Genomic DNA, 17,585 nt, shown 5'->3' with positions numbered 1-17,585 from the left:
GAATAGTACGTTATCAATGTAAAAAATTGCGAAATAAATCATTGATAGGTGTCTCCGGTCTAGTAAAGTAGTACCTTAGCTTTGGAGGTCGGCCATTTCTTGGGGCATTTTTATATGTTCTTGTGTTGTTAAACCTATACACAATACTTTTAATTGTGGTGATTGGCCTACTGAGTGTTTTGCTTATGTCTGTGAAAGAGTTACCACTACGAAACAAACTCACCACAATACACCTTTCCTCTTCGGTAGTTTTCTTCGATTTGTGCCCCATTTTTCCACACAGGTCCAACCTTGGCCTTCAGCACGCACATTCCCTGTTGCAACGGAAGAAAGCTCGTACTTGCACTACACGAGATTCACCTTGCGTCTCAAAAGCGAGTACCTAGGGGACGTGATATCATGGAACTACAGTAGCAGACAAATACTAGTTTGGTGCGTAATATGACATGATTTTCGATATTTGTGTTGTGTTCGAACACAGCAGGAAATATCTTTGCTTTTTCTCTTGATTTTCGCAGAACGAATGTGGACGTGTGTCGGTATTACATTTTGCTCATGCTTTTCTTGTTTTGCAAAGTGCTATACGTGGTTTGACAGTCTCATTGTGCTCAGACGAATACTTTCCGGAGCCACTGTATTTGTGATCAAGTATTTCAACAGCATCACGTTCAAATACCACAGGTATAACAGAATTACAAGAATTATTATAAATACTACGTTAAACAAAGGAGAAAATTCGCTATCATGGAAAAAGTACAGACATTGCAGAAATTTTATCAAACTAAGTTGCACACAATTTTATTAAACTCCATAAAATAGGAATAGGGAATTGTAGCTTTCCAGGCAACGTGATTCGAACAAGTGTTTAACAGCCAGGTTAAAATCGGTGTGGAAGCTAACACCACCTGAGATCACTTACTCGAAACTCCATAAAATTACAGAGGACAGAAAGAAAGTGTCATTTTCCAGGAGTGTCAACTTGCTGTACAAGAGTACTGAACAAAATGTAGGCCTTGTATGCAGTGTCAAAATTCACATAATGGATAAGTGTGATCATTTTTATACACAGACAACAGTTGAGCTTGTATATGAGAACCCCTCACTAGAATGCGTGTGAAATTTCTAGGTAACTGTTTCGAATGCTTAATGATTTTTTGCAAGTTTTATGTGAGTATTTGGAAGTACCTAGTCGTATCATAAATACTGACAGAAAGTTTGAGGCAGTGTGTACAACCGGTTTTCAAGGTCGCGGCCAACCTTCCTGTGCAAGAGGCTGGAGTGGGCCATTGTGAGTTGAGCTGTAATAGAGGAAGTGTGTTCGTAAAAGTGTAGCTATGGAGTGGGGCGATTACGAAAATCGTGTGGCAGTAATAGTGCTTCATAAAGTGGCTCAAACAGCCCCCATGATATTCAGAACACTTAAAAAGTTGAATATCAGCAAATCTTTCGTGTATCGGACCATCAAGCGATTCACGGAGACTGGGACAGTTGATGATCGCCCAAGGCAAGGCCGCCCACGCAGCGTATGAACCAAAAAGTTAGTGCAAGCAGTGGCAGCCCGTATTCGGAGAAATCCTGTACGAAAGCAGGCAGTGCTTGCTCGTGAGCTGAACATTCCCAAAATGTCAGTGTCTCGTGTGTTAAGAAGTGACTTGGGGTTGAAGGCTTACCGGCGAAGTACAGGTCACTTCCTCAATGCACGTCTGAAAGAGCAGAGTGTGATAAAAGCAAAACGCCTCCTGCAGCGTTACGCCAACAATGGCCACAGGAAAATTCTTTTCACAGATGAAAAGATATTCAACATTGAACAAACTTTCAATCGCCAAAATGACCGGGTGTATGCGTCAACATCCCACGAAGCTCGGGAGATAGCCCCGAAGATCCAGAGGGGTCATCATCTGGCCTCAGTCATGGTTTGGTGGGGCGTGGCGTATGATGGCACCACCAAGCTACATTTTTGTGAAAAAGGGGTGAAAACGTCAGCCAGAGTGGAAAATAGTGTGTTGAACTCTGTTGTGAAGCCTTTGAGTGACACTTTGTTCAGGAACGAACATTGGACCTTCCAACAGGATTCCGCACCAGCCCATAAGGCACACTCCAAGACTACTAGAAGGAAAGGTTGGGGTCAGACACGCCTCTTTTCGCGACTGCCGCGGTTGTGACGTCATTGGGCGGACAAAACCCAGCTGAGTCTTTACCCCATACGGAAAGAAACGTGGAAGGGCTGATCTGTTTTGTTCTTTTCGCTCCTTTTTTCTTGTATTTCTGGATTGTTGGGTTCAGGGTGCGAAATCCTGGAGGGGACGAGGGGGATCCCCCCCACCAACAATCTTGGCCACAAAAAAAACACCAAAAATTTCCCGGGGGAAAGAGTTTTTGTTATAACATTGAAAAGATAAGCAATTATTTTTAATTTTAAATATACTTTACTAAGAATAATATTGGAAACACACACAAATTAGTGTAGTTGTGAGTGTTGAATGCTTTCTGTCTCAAGAGATCATTAACAAATCTACATCAATACGCACAGTAAAAGTAAAACAAGAATGCAAAACAATAATAACTATGAAATCTAATTGATTTATATTAACATAGTGCACAAACTAAACAAAAACTTACACATAATAAAACCACTTCAACTGCCATAATTTATTAACATCTTTAACCGGTTAGTAAAGGAATTAGTTAGCTGCTTTACACTATCTGATATGTATGAAAGTAACAAATTTATTTCTAATTAATAATCACAATAATTATTTTAATTGAGTAATTTATTTTTACTTTTAATAACATTACAAATATGTACATCGTATAATTCACACATATGTTTGTGGGGAGGGGGGTTGTAGGTTACGAACTTTCTCCCCCTCACCAGTTTTCAATGATTTCGCATTCTGGTGGGTTGTGAGGTGTTGCAGTTCACAATGCCTTCAGTGAGGTGTTGCGACGCGTCGTGATCTCCGATGAAAAAATAAAAACAGCGGGCGACAATATATAACTGAACACATCGCATCTAACGAGACTTGTTAGTGGATTGCAATACCAGTAGTCTCATTACACAACATCAGGCTACCATACACTTCAAAATTCACCACTTGCTATTTATATACGAGTGATGCTTAAATGACAACGTAGTTCAACTTCCGTCCTCCATTGTTCTATTATTTATTCAGTCAAATTTTCATCACAATCCCCCCCCCCCAAAGTTAAGTGGACTCAACCAGCTTTCACATACCCGCCTGTGGGCACCCCTGTTCGACATTCCACTGATTATATATACGTATAAGTATATAAAGTGACCCTCGACTTTCTTCAGTTCTATGTCTCAAGTTTTCGTTCAGTGAAAAGTTTTTTAAAGTGTGTGTTACATAATACACACGGAACTTCCTCACATTCCTCCCTGTGTAGTTCAAAGATTCATAAGACTCAGAATTGTAATCTGAATAAGGAAAATTAATTAAGAAATAAATACCAATATTCTAAGCAAAGTTACCAAATTTGAAGAAGTTAAGTGAAAACAGCTCCTCTCTCAGTCCTAAAAGAGAGCAATAGACGAGATTGTTTTCTTTTACGTATTCAACTTATCCATAATTTTGGCTTTCTGCCTTTCTTTATTTAACAAAATTATTTTACGCATTCAACATATATATTTTTCTTTCTGCCCTAACAAAATGCATTACTATGTATATTAACCGCAATTTTACATGAAACAAATGTTTCACAGAGGAATGTGACGACTTATAAACTACCGATAAAATGTGTGCGTAAATGGCTGTGTAATCCAACTGTAAGGACATACGTTATGTCGGATCTAAGTAAGTCTTTGTATTCACTCCCAATTAGCTTCTGGGCATAATTACGGCTCTTTTTTGTTCATAATTACTGCTTTGATTCGGCTGCGAAACCGGAGCGTAGAGTGATCTGTCCGCATGTGACGTCATGCTTGACATCAAGGACCACGTGATCAGGTATGGCCCCAGCCTTCTCCTCTACTAGTCTTGGGCACACTCTACCCAGGAGGGGCTCAAGAGCAATGTCCCGGACTTCATTGCTCCAGCTGATTGGCCTGCTAGCAGCCCTGACCTCAACCCGTTAGACTACAAATTGTGGTCAGTGCTTGAGGGCATGGTCTGTACAAGGAGGCATGCCAGTATTGACAGTCTGAAACGGTCCCTGGTGAAGGCAGTGGCGACTTTCCCTACGGAGACAGTGCGTAATGCTGTAGATGAGTGGCTGCAGAGACTTCAGGCCTGTGTGAAGGCCAAAGGTGGCCATTTTGAAAAATGATTGGTGTTATGTGTTTGTTAGACCTGTAAGTAACCTATACAATCAGGACATTAAAGTATCTTTAACACTTTCGTCATAATTCACTTTCAATGTTGTGTCAGTATTTATGATATGACTAGGTATTTTAGAATACTGGAAACTATTGTACTAACGTACATTTGACCCTCTGTACCCCTTGGAGGAAGTTGAATATTTTGCATCGTTAAGAAAACGTTGTCAGTGGATTTTTGCTCATGGAAATGTGTTATTGTGAAGCATAGTATGTCTCTTACCTTAGTGTGTTACTTTACCGTGTAGCAGAACAGCCCGAAGGCTTCGCACAAGTGAGTATAGCACCCAAACTGACTTTCCATGTTTGATGTGTTCTTTCGCTATTTCGGTGTGCATACAAACAGTTTTATACTAACAAAAAACGGCGAAAGCACTCCGAAACTTTTTTTTTTACTTATGTGAGCAACATTTTGGGATCAAATATCCCCGTTATTTGTGCATTCCTAATGCTGAAACCACTTTTACATCCACTTTTACATTACGTAAAACATTGAAAGATGTCGATTAAAAGAAAATTCGATGTAATTATCGATGGGGTACATTAACTTCGAAGCTTGAAGAAACTAATTATCAAATTTGAAATGTAAAGTATTATTTACTGGAGAAATTATGATTTGAAAAGTATTGTCCATGCTTTGCAGAAAGCAGCTGTTCTTGGTTTCCATTCGTTTCAGACACCGAGTTCAGCTGAATTTCATGTAAGGCTCGATGGCATTTTGTGCTTGGGACCAGATGTTACGTGATCAGGTATTGGAAACATTTAGGGATATTATGTTAATGCTAGGAGCCCTAAACCTGACACACCTAACTGAACAACGAAAGCATTTATTTATTTATTTTACCTAAAGTTTCATATACAGTACTGAATGACCATTTTACACTGAAACAGTAACAGTAGGAAAATAACAATAACAACAAAACAGAGTACAAAAGGGCACTGAAAACAAAACAAAATTATACATACATCGTTAACAATTTTCTAAAACTTTGTTTTGGCAAGAATATGTCCACATTTGGAGGCAGGTTATTATATGAGTGAGGAAGCCTGTAGAAAAGAGATTGCTGTAGAAGGGAGATCCTTGTGGTGGGATTGTGAAAGAGCTTAATGTTGCGGGTTGGCCGTGTGGGGACAGGTAGATGAAATTTGTAGAGCAGAGATTCGCATTTAATTTTACCATTCATGATTGTCTGCTAATTCGCGACGAGTGTGTGGTGGTTGGATATTGAAGACAGACAAAATATCTGTTTTGTAAAGGTGCCTCAGAGAAGGTATTCTGTGGTGAACAATGGCGAGGAAGAAGTTGAAAACAGAATCAATCTGGGAGAGATTTGTTTTTGAAGCCACGTTCCAGATACGAGAGCAGTATTCAAGATTGGGGGAGATAAGGGATTTGTAAAATATGCTGATTGATGATTGGTTTTGGATTTCAGTGAACCTGTACAGAAGACCGAGAAGACACATTGCTCTTTTACTAGTGTTCGTAATGTGATCATTAAAGTTTAGTTTTTTGTCGATGATAACTCCGAGATCTTTTTGAGAGGAAACTTTTTTGATAGGGTTGTTTTCAAGATAATAAACAGAATCGAGTTTGTTTCTTCTTAGGGAAATGGTGAGGCAGGAGCATTTCTTAGGATTCAATTGAAGTTTCCACTGGCGACACCACACAAGTAGTTCTGTAAGATTAAAGCATCGTGTTCTGATGAGATTTCTGTGAAGAGTTTACAGTCATCGGCAAACAGAAGTATATTTATAGGAAGAGAGGACAGGCTGTCGGGGAGATCATCCATGTAAAGAAGAAACAAAAGTGGGCCTAAGATGCTCCCTTGGGGAACTCCAGACGAAACAGGAAGAAAGCTGGATGAGGTACCAGGAAGGATAACACGCTGCTCTCGTGCACTCCGATAGTCTTGTAGTAAGGATAGGAATTTCCCATTTATGTTAAATCTGGATTGTAATTTATGAAGGAGATTATGATTTATTTTATCAAAGGCTTTTGAAATGTCCAAATATATAACGTCAAGCTGGGAATTATTTGAGATAGACTGAGTAGCATGTGAAAGTAATACCGATAGATTGGTCAAGCAAGAGCTGCCTGGAAGGAAACCATGCTGAGCAGTATTTATAAGGGCGGATGTAAACTTTAGCAACCTGTCTTTAATTATTTTCTCACAGACAATGGAGAGAGGTGACAAAAGAGAGATCAGTCTATACGAATTTGTGGAACTTTTGTCTCCAGATTTGTAGATAGGTACAATATTGGCACGTTTGAACAAGCCGGGAAACACACCTGTAGAAAAACACTTATTAAGTAAGAGGCACAGAGGGTGAGCCAAGGAGTCAGCAGTTTTACGAAGAAAAATTGTCGGGATTCCATCTGGGGCTAAGGACCGGTGCAGCGGCAAAGAGGAGAGACTTTACTTCTTCAGGGGAGGTTTTAATCTAATAGTGAGTGTGTGAACTGACAGACTTGGCTATAGGAAGAGCTTTAGAAATTGTCTCTGAGGAGAAATTTTCATGAAAAACACATTAAAAGTTGCGCTCTCTCATCTCCTACAGCAGTGGTAGAATTATGCACAATTTCCATCGACACACGCAGGTTCTGCTTTCTTGAATTAACTAACGAAAAAAACTTCTTTGGATCAGTCATACACTCTGATGTCAAGTTATTTACATAATCAATATACTTATTTTTGAATAGGTTTTTTGAGTGCCTCCGAATATCACAGAATGTTTTATAAGTATGTTCATTGGGGTACTGTTTCCACAATCTCCAAGACCACCCCCACATTTGATTTACACGGTCATTTCTAAAAATATTAAAGTGCTTGGCAAACGAAAGTTCAGCGTCACTCACAGTATCATTCAGCCAGGTCTCGGTAAATACTAAACAGTCATATTGTATTAATTCACTGAGGTTTATACCACAATCAGAGAACTTGTTTTTTATGCTTTGTATATTCTGATTATATACAGAAAAAGCATTTTGATTTGAGGGACCGGGGTTCAGGTGGATATCGCCGCATATGAGCACAAGGCAGAGCAGGTGAAAGTCCCGGGCGACGGTTTGCTTACCTCGTGGTTGCTCCCCTTGGGTTGGTGGCCACGACATGGCTGCGGAGAGTCCAGGTACACATCCAGCTGCAGGAAATAAAAAGCTCTTATTTCCCAGGTTCCATCCATCAAACTTAGAGTCAATACTCAACACTGACACACTAGGAAGCTGTTTTCCAAAAATACGATGTTGATACACACAAATATAACAAAACACTAGAAGAACAATGACACAGTTTGCGGAGAGGAAAAACATGCTCAGAGTACGATCCGCCAGGGATGTTTTATTAATGCTAAGTGTCCTAAAGCTAGCCAGCTTAACCTAACAAGAAAAACATTTAGCAATGTACCTCCTTGCATCCCACGCATGTGAAGTAGATGGCAAGTGGCATATCCAAGATGACAGTAAACAAATGGCTGCTTGCAAACAATACATCATAATGGAGTGCATGAAAGGGAAAATCATTCTCCAGACAAGACGGAGTAAGTAAGCACTAAGACTGTGAAGTATGTGTCAACAGACATAAATGGAAATCGAACCATGTAAAAATTCGTACTTGAGATGTATCTATACACACCCCTATATTGTCTGCATGTCATGGTGCAATGCAGGGCGGAGGGGGCTAGGTGTAGAAAAATACAGGGTATCTATTCACCGTGGTGCCTGAAAATTTTCACCCAACTACTAGCAATAACACATTCTTCAATAGCGTAATTAGAAATATCAACCATGATTTAGTTTATAGTGTAAAACAAAGGAAAACCTATATATGCTAACTATTATTTACATAGGAGTAACTGGACATTGTAGCCACCCACAATATTCTCCAATACCTTCATATGAAAAATTTATGTGTGGAACTTTTATAATTTTGAACTAGCTCTATAAACCATACATTTATATCCCTTATCCACACTAATGCTTACTACTTATCATGTAGAGAAGCTGTTTTTATGTATTTGTATTTTACTTCATGTTTTGTTATGTGAATTTTTTCCTGGTTATATTATTTTCAGGTTTTCCTTATTTTCTAAATGCATTTACATAGTTGCAGTGAGCTACTATATAATATATAGACCATGGATTTTTTTTTAAATAATGTATTATGATGATGATGATGATGGAATAAATTTAATTAAAATTTTGTTTTCTGTGTTGTAGTGGCTATCAGATAAAAAGAAGAGACAATTGCAGAAGAAACATGTTGGTAAGTACTGTTATGTTTATAATTGATTTAGTTTCTTGGTAAAAAAATCAAGAACTGGGAAAAGTGGAAGGAATGGCATGGTTGAAACTGAATCAGTGGGAAGAGAAAAGGAGACACCAAACAAACAAAATTAAAATTCAACACTGAACTGATCTCTTTTGTGTGACAGCCTCTAGAGGGCCAAGACCTGCCAAGCAGATATTTCTGTGGGTGACGTGTGGAAGGAACCATGCACTTTATCATGGTTTTCATGGTGCATTCTTTTATAAATTCACCTTCAAGGAAGCACTTTGTATTTTTAGCCACCAGTTCTGTTACCTCACTACTCTCCAACTGTTCACTGGATCAGGGTGCGAAATCCCGGGATGACAGGGGATTTCCGCCCACAAAAAAATGTCCCGAGAGGGTGAGAGTTCTTGGAACAACATAGATATGCAATTATTTTTACTTCAAATATATAGACTATGGATAATATCGTAAACCTGCATTTGAGTGTTGCATGTTTTCTCTCTCTCTCTCTCTCTCTCCCTCCCTTTCAAGTGACTATTAACGGAGTTATACCAATAACAATATATGCACAATAAAAGAAAAGGATTGATTTATTTGCTTTATTTTACTTTGCTTTTCTGCCACTTTTGGCTAATGGCTAAGATAAAAGTAAAACGAGTATACAAGCCTGATAAAAGTATGAAATCTAATTGATTTATGGGTCATTCCATATCAATTCAACCAAAAAAAAGAGGTTTGGGAACCCACCATCTCAGATTTTTATTAAACTTGGTACATTCAATCCTTCCATGGTGGTAAGAAACCACATAAAATTTTTCGCCTCTAACTCATCTGGTTTCAGAGTTATGGCCTCTCAAACTTTCAGCCAAATCTCGTTTTCCTTCATTTCCGAAGCCCTCATTGAAACCTGCAGTGCTTTACAAAATAAATTCTTTCTCGCTCACACATGATTCAATCCTTTTGAAATTTCACAACAATATTAACCAAACAATAGGCATTTCAGAAAAAAATATGACATCACATGATATCAATATTTTAGTAAAACAAAAAATTAATAAAAAAAAAATTAGCGGGATTTTGTTCCCGAAAACATGCCTTGCTAAAATTTCAATTATCATTAAAAGGGAATGAATTAATACCAGCATAAGTATTTTTAAAATTAACCTGGATATGTATTCTAACTTACCCAGCAATAAAAGTTATGGTTATTTTATTCCTTCTATAAATATAATATACTTATGTCTGATATTTGGATGAAATGGCTTCCGGAGTATTAAAATATTTTGGTTAACTCAAAATCAATCAAATAATGTGTTATAAATTAATCAGTGAAGCAAACTAGAAATTCTATACTTTTGTTTATTCTTTGAGCATTGTTGTCTTATTATTTCCTTGCTTATTTATAAAATAATTTATCCATATATAAGCAAAATATATATGGTTCAAAAAAATCTTTGTTTAATGTTGTGTTCTTTGTAAGCAGCAGTTTAATGATATGTCAACATTACCTGAGAAAGAATAGCAATGAAGATGACAATAATGATAATAATAATAATAATAAAAATTTATATTATTTTATTAATATGAAATCATCATTGAACAATATCAGTTATTATGGTATCCCCTCCTGCTTCAACATTTGGTGTTTGATGATTTATCCATATAGATATTTAAATGTGATTGACCAAAACACAGGTTTAAAAATTACTGGATATTCCATATATTGCCCATATATATTTTTTACCTTTCCATATATGTGCATGCAACATATACAAAAATTTACTTTGTGACACAAGTTGTATACTTGGACACGTTGGATTATCTTGTCCATTGAACTTAGAACCTTTTGCCATCCAGATGTTGTTTCTGGTGGATCAACAACCAGCACATGGGGAATTGTTACTGCACATATATCTTCATGTCTTGGCCAATAGAATGATGGGGAAGGAGCATGGGGGTGAAGAAATTTTACAACAACATCTCCTTGATCTTCATCCACTTGAGATACCATTCCAAAATACCACAACTGATCATACTTACAAGCAATGTAACATCCAGGAAAGAGTTCATGTACGGTTACAATAAAAGATTGGCGGTTTTTCAGACTGTACGTGAGAGATGGGGTCTTATCTTGACTGATTCTTCTAGCCACAATGGTGCCTGCAGAATCCAGAGGTCTGAAATTGTGGAAACTTCTAGTGCCTGGAACTGTTTGTACATCTGTAAACCGGTTTTGAAGTGTCAAATGGGTTGAATCTACTTCACCTTTCTCAATAAAGTGAAATGCAATATTTGTAATTTTTTCCACACAGAAATTGTAAAAATCCCCTGTTGTTGTGATCTGTCTCTCAAATGGTCTCTGTAAACTCTATTTTCGTGCAGACACAAGTTGAAAAAGTTATATTTGTTTTTGTATTGAGCAGCACTCCTGTCACGAAAATAGTGTATTTTCTTGACATGTGAAAAATTTTCTTTCAGAAATCTCACGACTATTCCTTGAATTTTGTAAACCATGTTTACATCATGCTTCAGATCATTATATATGATACAGTGTGATGAAACAATCATTTCCCAAACAGAGTTCTTACAGTAGACTACCACAGGATGTACAGTACATGACTCAGAAGTCCAGTGGTAACCTTGGGCCTCATCTTGGATTGTAAAAGATTGGATTCAATCTTTTATTGCAACCGTACATGAACTCTTTCCTGGATGTTACATTGCTTGTAAGTATGATCAGTTGTGGTATTTTGGAATGGTATATCAAGTGGATGAAGATCAAGGAGATGATGTTGTAAAGTTTCTTCACCCCCATGCTCCTTCCCCATCATTCTATTGGCCAAGACATGAAGATACATGTGCAGTACCAATTCCCCATGTGCTGGCTGTTGTTGATCCACCAGGAAAAACATCTGGAAGGACATACCACTTCTCAGACATCTGCATGATATCAGTGCAGGAAAGAATCATACATTTGGATGGCAAAAGGTTCTAAGTTCAATGGACAAGATAATCCAACGTGTCAAAGTATACAACTTGTGTCACAAAGTAAATTTTTGTATATGTTGCATGCACATATATGGAAAGGTAAAAAATATACAGGGTGAGTCATAAGTCTCCATACAAATGGTGAAAACGGTGACTAATATTTATTTTTCCTTTTCAGGCAGGCGAACCAATGAAAAAGAGATGCCACTAACGAAGGAAGAACGGATTGACATCATTCTGTTGGCTGGGAGTGGTACCACCCATCATGTAGCACGTACATGCAATGCAACACACAGAACGCAGGTAACCCATGACACCGTGGCCAAACTTATCAAGAAATTCAGAAGGACAGGTTCATTTGTTACTGTTTTTGGTCTTCCAGGCCTGCTTTCGTCGGCGACGAACTTTGGCCAAAGTGTCATGGGTTATCTGCGTTCTATGGGTTGCATTGCATGTACGTGCTACATGACGGGTGGTACCACTCCCAGCCAACAGAATGATGTCAATCCGTTCTTCCTTCGTTAGTGGCATCTCTTTTTCATTGGCTCACCTGCCTGAAAAGGAAAAACAACAAACATTGGTCATCGTTTTCACCATTTGTATGGAGACTTATGACTCACCCTGTATATAGGCAATATATGGAATATTCAGTAATTTTTAAACCTGTGTTTTGGTCAATCACATTTAAATATCTATATGGATAAATCATCAAACACCAAATGTTGAAGCAGGAGGGGATACCATAATAACTGATATTGTTCAATGATGATTTCATATTAATAAAATAATATAAATTATTATTATTATTATTATTATCATTATTGTCATCTTCATTGCTATTCTTTCTCAGGTAATGTTGACATATCATTAAACTGCTGCTTACAAAGAACACAACATTAAACAAAGATTTTTTTGAACCATATATATTTTGCTTATATATGGATAAATTATTTTATAAATAAGCAAGGAAATAATAAGACAACAATGCTCAAAGAATAAACAAAAGTATAGAATTTCTAGTTTGCTTCACTGATTAATTTATAACACATTATTTGATTGATTTTGAGTTAACCAAAATATTTTAATACTCCGGAAGCCATTTCATCCAAATATCAGACATAAGTATATTATATTTATAGAAGGAATAAAATAACCATAACTTTTATTGCTGGGTAAGTTAGAATACATATCCAGGTTAATTTTAAAAATACTTATGCTGGTATTAATTCATTCCCTTTTAATGATAATTGAAATTTTAGCAAGGCATGTTTTCGGGAACAAAATCCCGCTAATTTTTTTTTTATTAATTTTTTGTTTTACTAAAATATTGATATCATGTGATGTCATATTTTTTTCTGAAATGCCTATTGTTTGGTTAATATTGTTGTGAAATTTCAAAAGGATTGAATCATGTGTGAGCGAGAAAGAATTTATTTTGTAAAGCACTGCAGGTTTCAATGAGGGCTTCGGAAATGAAGGAAAACGAGACACAGCTGAAAGTTTGGGAGGCCATAACTCTGAAACCAGATAAGTTAGAGGCGAAAAATTTTATGTGGTTTCTTACCACCATGGAAGGATTGAATGTACCAAGTTTCATAAAAGTCTGAGATCGTGGGTTCCCTGGCCTGGTTGAACTGACGTGGAATGACCCTTATATTAATGGAAAGAAAAACTAAACAAAAACTTATACATAATAAAACCATTTCAATTATTTTCAAATTTATGGACATGATGGCATGTGTTTCTTTGATTGATGTGCAGCTGAAAAAGCATCCTGTTTCCCTCCCAAACCTCAGGATTCTGACAGCATTCGAACAACAACAAGTGACCACAAATAGCAAAACAAGAAAACCCAACCCAGTACATCAGAAAATTAAGTCTGTTCTATCCGATTTTAGCAAGTGTTTAACGCTAATGATTGCTGGTGCCTAAAATCGGACAAAACAAACCAATTTGTAATAATGCAAAAGAGCGACTACACAAAAAAAGTGATGGAAAAACTAAACTGTGACTCCTACAGTACCATCGCAAAGGACCCCACAGACAGATACAGCAAAATAGTGAAACGTGCAGTGAAAAGCAGTGCTATGCTTAGACAGGAAAACCACAAATTTCTCCTCAACCCCCACCCCTCACCCGCCATTGCTTATGGCATCCCCAAAACACATAAACCAGGAATTCCCATGCGCCTCATAATAGCTGGTTTCAACCACCCTACCATACATCTTACCAACTGGCTCAAAAACAAAATATCTCAATTCAACCACAAGCCCTCACATGTATTTCGCAACAGTGCCGATGCCAAAACCCTGATAACATCCATAGTGCAAGCACATAATGCTAAAATCGGAAGCATCGACATAGTGGACATGTATAATTCAATACCCATAGACCTAGCCCTAACATCAGTAGAAAGGTGGCTGACCATAAACAAAGTCCCAGCACTGGAAATAGCCGAAACTGCCAATTTGCTAAAAGTGTGCTTAAGACACAATTATTTTAAATTTGAAAATAATTTCTATGAGCAATCTGAAGGCCTTGCTATGAGAAACCCACTATTGGCTCCCATAGCAAACATAGTAATGCATTTGTCTGAAAAAGCATACTCCAAACTCCGGAACTCAAATTCATCAGATATGGACGATACGCTGATGACACCATAGTCATATACAAAAACCCGAAGAGATCAACCTGTTGTTGGAAAAAATAGATAGCATCCACCCCAGACTAAAATTCACCATAGAACATGAAAAGCAGGGCAAAATCAATTTCTTGGACCTCACCATCAGCCGCGGGGAGGGGGGGGGGGGGGGCAACAAATTCACAACCACAGTTTTCAGAAAACCAGATTCAGGAAACCAATATATCCATGCACTATCCAACCATTCACCCAAGCAAAAGGCCAACGTATGGCTAAACTTCTTCAGAAGAACCTTCTCCTACTGTTCCAGAGAAGAAGACCTGAGGGACGAGATAGCAACCATCACGGAACTGGCACTGAACCATGGATATACTGAATGTCAACTCTCCACATGGTGCAGCAAAGCTGAAATCCAAGTCAGACAACGTGCACCATCAACACAACCCGCTCCATCATCGCAACCAGATCCTAGTAGCAAAACCAAGTGGTTTGCCTTTCCCTACTGCCTTACGAAAGCCCTCCGCCCCTACAACATCCAAATAGCACACAAATCAACCTCGAAAATAGCTGACCAACTAAACAAACATGAATGGTACTTCCTCTCCCCCCTCAACAATCCAGACGTCTACGATGCTGAATGCGAGTGCAAGGCTCATTACATCGGCAGATCCATCAGGCCCATCGGTGAGAGAATTCAGCAACACCTATCAAATGCAAAAACTGCCCAACCCACTACCGGACTCGCCAAGCATATCAAATTCCACAACCATAAAATTGAGAAAGTACATGTCAAATACAAAGCACACACTCTCATAGACACAAAAATTAAAGAAACACACGCCATCATGCACTACAACCATGAACTGAACATAGATAGTGGTAAGGCACACCACGCCTGGCTTCCATTACTGCAGCAATTAACACCGGTGAACAGCAGATGACATATACGTAAAAACACACAGGCGACAGCAGCACACCTAGCGGTGATTTAGAAAAGACAACAGAAACGCGTCAAGCAACAACACAATAAATTTCAACGAGGATGGTGGCAGTGGCCACTGAAATTAATAGAAAATAATGTAAAACAGCTTCGCGGAAAACGTGAGTACCTATTACCGCGTCTCTCATTCCCATAGTATGAATACAATACATAAGTTAATATTATATTATTATTACACGAATAGGTAAAAATACTGTATAAGAATAGAGATTAACAGCGCATATTCATTACGTAGCTTACCTGTAGTTAAGATCAGAATAATTTACATAAAAACAAATGGCCTGGCAATAAAATTAATGTCAAATAAATGAATAATTGAATATTTATTGAATAACGAAAATGATGTAACATGACTCCCTAAGTATGTCCTTGCTGTCTTTCAAAGCTGTATGATCCTAATACAATACTTGTCTTCCATAAGTTCAGAGGAAATTATACAACAAATGCTAAACGAGTATATTTTCATTTAACTTTTGAACTTGATAAGTCCTTTTGGGTGGGGGTGCGGGAGGGGTCCGGACCCCCTATATACGTCCTTCCTGTCCTTTAAAGCTGTATGATCCCAATATAATCCTTGTATTCTAATAAGTTCAGAGGAAATTATACATCAAAGGCTAAAGTAATATAATTACTTACGTGAAATTTAGAAGATTTCGTACTTCCGCATTGCACAATTTAATGGTTCAATCCTATTAATTTCGAAGATCAACTGTCTTCATTCACAAAAGGGTACGGTGTTTGAAGCGGAGATGGTACTGAGTCACTACATTGTTTGTTTGAAGACAGTGGATCTTCGAAATTAATAGGATTGAACCATTAAATTGTGCAACGCGGAAGTACAAAATCTTCTAAATTTCACGTAAGTAATTTTAAACCGCGTTTACCGCAACCACCATAAAGTAATATAGTTTTCACTATTTAATTTTAGTACTTGATACCCCCTAAATACGTCGTTGATGCCTGGCTATCCATTTCTTCATTCGTATGCATTATTATAATTAATTTAGAGAGGTAGAAGTGCAGCATAAAATAACCTAAATAGAGATAGTTGTGAAAAATTACCACTGTGGAATGACACATTATTCTGGCAATTTGCATAGCTCAATTTTAGTGATTAAATATTGATAACAGATCAGCCATCCAGATATTTATATCAAGGCTTGTCCTAGTGTTTACAATCAAGCAACAAAGCAGTTTTCTTATAACACATATTTTCATATTAGACTGTGTAATTTGTTACTTGATGGAACATTTACCAGCATGTAGACATCTTTGAATAGAAACCTGATAAGAGAATGAAATTGGAGATTAGTGTCAGTGAACGGGGATTGGTTTTAGGTGTAACGTGTTGACAATCAAGTAATAATAACAGCAGTGTTTTGAGTTTGAGTTGCATATCTGCTCCTCTTTACTTTACAATGAACTTCATTGTATTTACTTTGGACTGAGCTTAAAATTAAGTCAAAATAGGCATTTCATGACACTATAAAACCCTACCAATTCTTGTAATTTTTACATAAACAACAACAACAACAAAAATATTATTCTTTCTTTATTTGTACTAGAAGAAAATAAACATCTGCTGTAAAATCTGAGATTTACGTACAAAATGATTATAATTTTAAATGCAGTGATATTTATTCATAAATTTCTCTTTTAGCATATAATTTTGGTGCAATACAGTGAAATTCTGCATTTTGAATATGATCCCAGAAACATTTAGATCTCCCAGAACTGTTGATGAGCATTTTTCATGCTTTTTGGGATTCAAGGACCCCAGGGAAATATTAGAATTATTAGAATCTACTTAACTGGAACCAGTACTAATACACCAAAATGGATACACCTCAGCCCTGATTTCTAGTGGCCCATACCAAGAAACGTACTTCCTTCCTTCACATTATAGCCCTTTGAGGGCCTTGTCTTATTGTATTCCGGCCACTTATCCCACTCTTCTGCTTCTTTGTACATCCAGCTAAAGTGCCTTCTCATCTTAAAATTAATATCTATGCCCCTTGTCCTTAAGTAATTCCCAAATGTGTCTCTTCATTGGTATGGATGATATGTTTTAATATTCATAATCAAAGTAGAATTTTATCAATCATAATTTTTTTCCTACTTTACTTACAGATATTAGAAGGCGGATAGAACTGATCCAGGATTTTGATATGCCTGCTTTGAGCACAACAGTAAATATGTCACCAGACGGCCAGTATATCTTAGCTACTGGTATATACAAACCTCGAGTTAAATGCTTTGATGTGAATAACCTGGCAATGAAATTTGAGCGGTGTTTTGACTCAGAAGTTGTAACATTTGAAATCTTGTCAGAGGATTATAGTAAGGTGA

The 17,585-nt window shown here is 37.4% G+C and overlaps 1 protein-coding gene across 1 annotated transcript in view; it reads left to right on the top strand.

The window, feature by feature from the left end:
• Positions 1 to 17,585, top strand: part of l(2)34Fd (nucleolar protein 10 lethal (2) 34Fd) — a 59,679-nt gene that overhangs the window by 1,916 nt on the left and 40,178 nt on the right. The window contains exons 2-3 of the mRNA XM_083119634.1: positions 8,553 to 8,598; positions 17,367 to 17,581. Of these exons, the coding sequence (XP_082975760.1) occupies positions 8,553 to 8,598; positions 17,367 to 17,581 (261 nt within the window). The remainder of the gene's footprint in view (positions 1 to 8,552; positions 8,599 to 17,366; positions 17,582 to 17,585) is intronic.

The sequence above is a fragment of the Lepisma saccharinum genome, chromosome 1, assembly GCF_977018435.1.
Source record: "Lepisma saccharinum chromosome 1, izLepSacc3.1, whole genome shotgun sequence".
NCBI classification, from domain to species: Eukaryota; Metazoa; Arthropoda; class Insecta; order Zygentoma; family Lepismatidae; genus Lepisma; species Lepisma saccharinum.
Note: the sequence above shows the minus strand (reverse complement) of the source record. Positions and strands in the feature narration are given on the sequence as shown.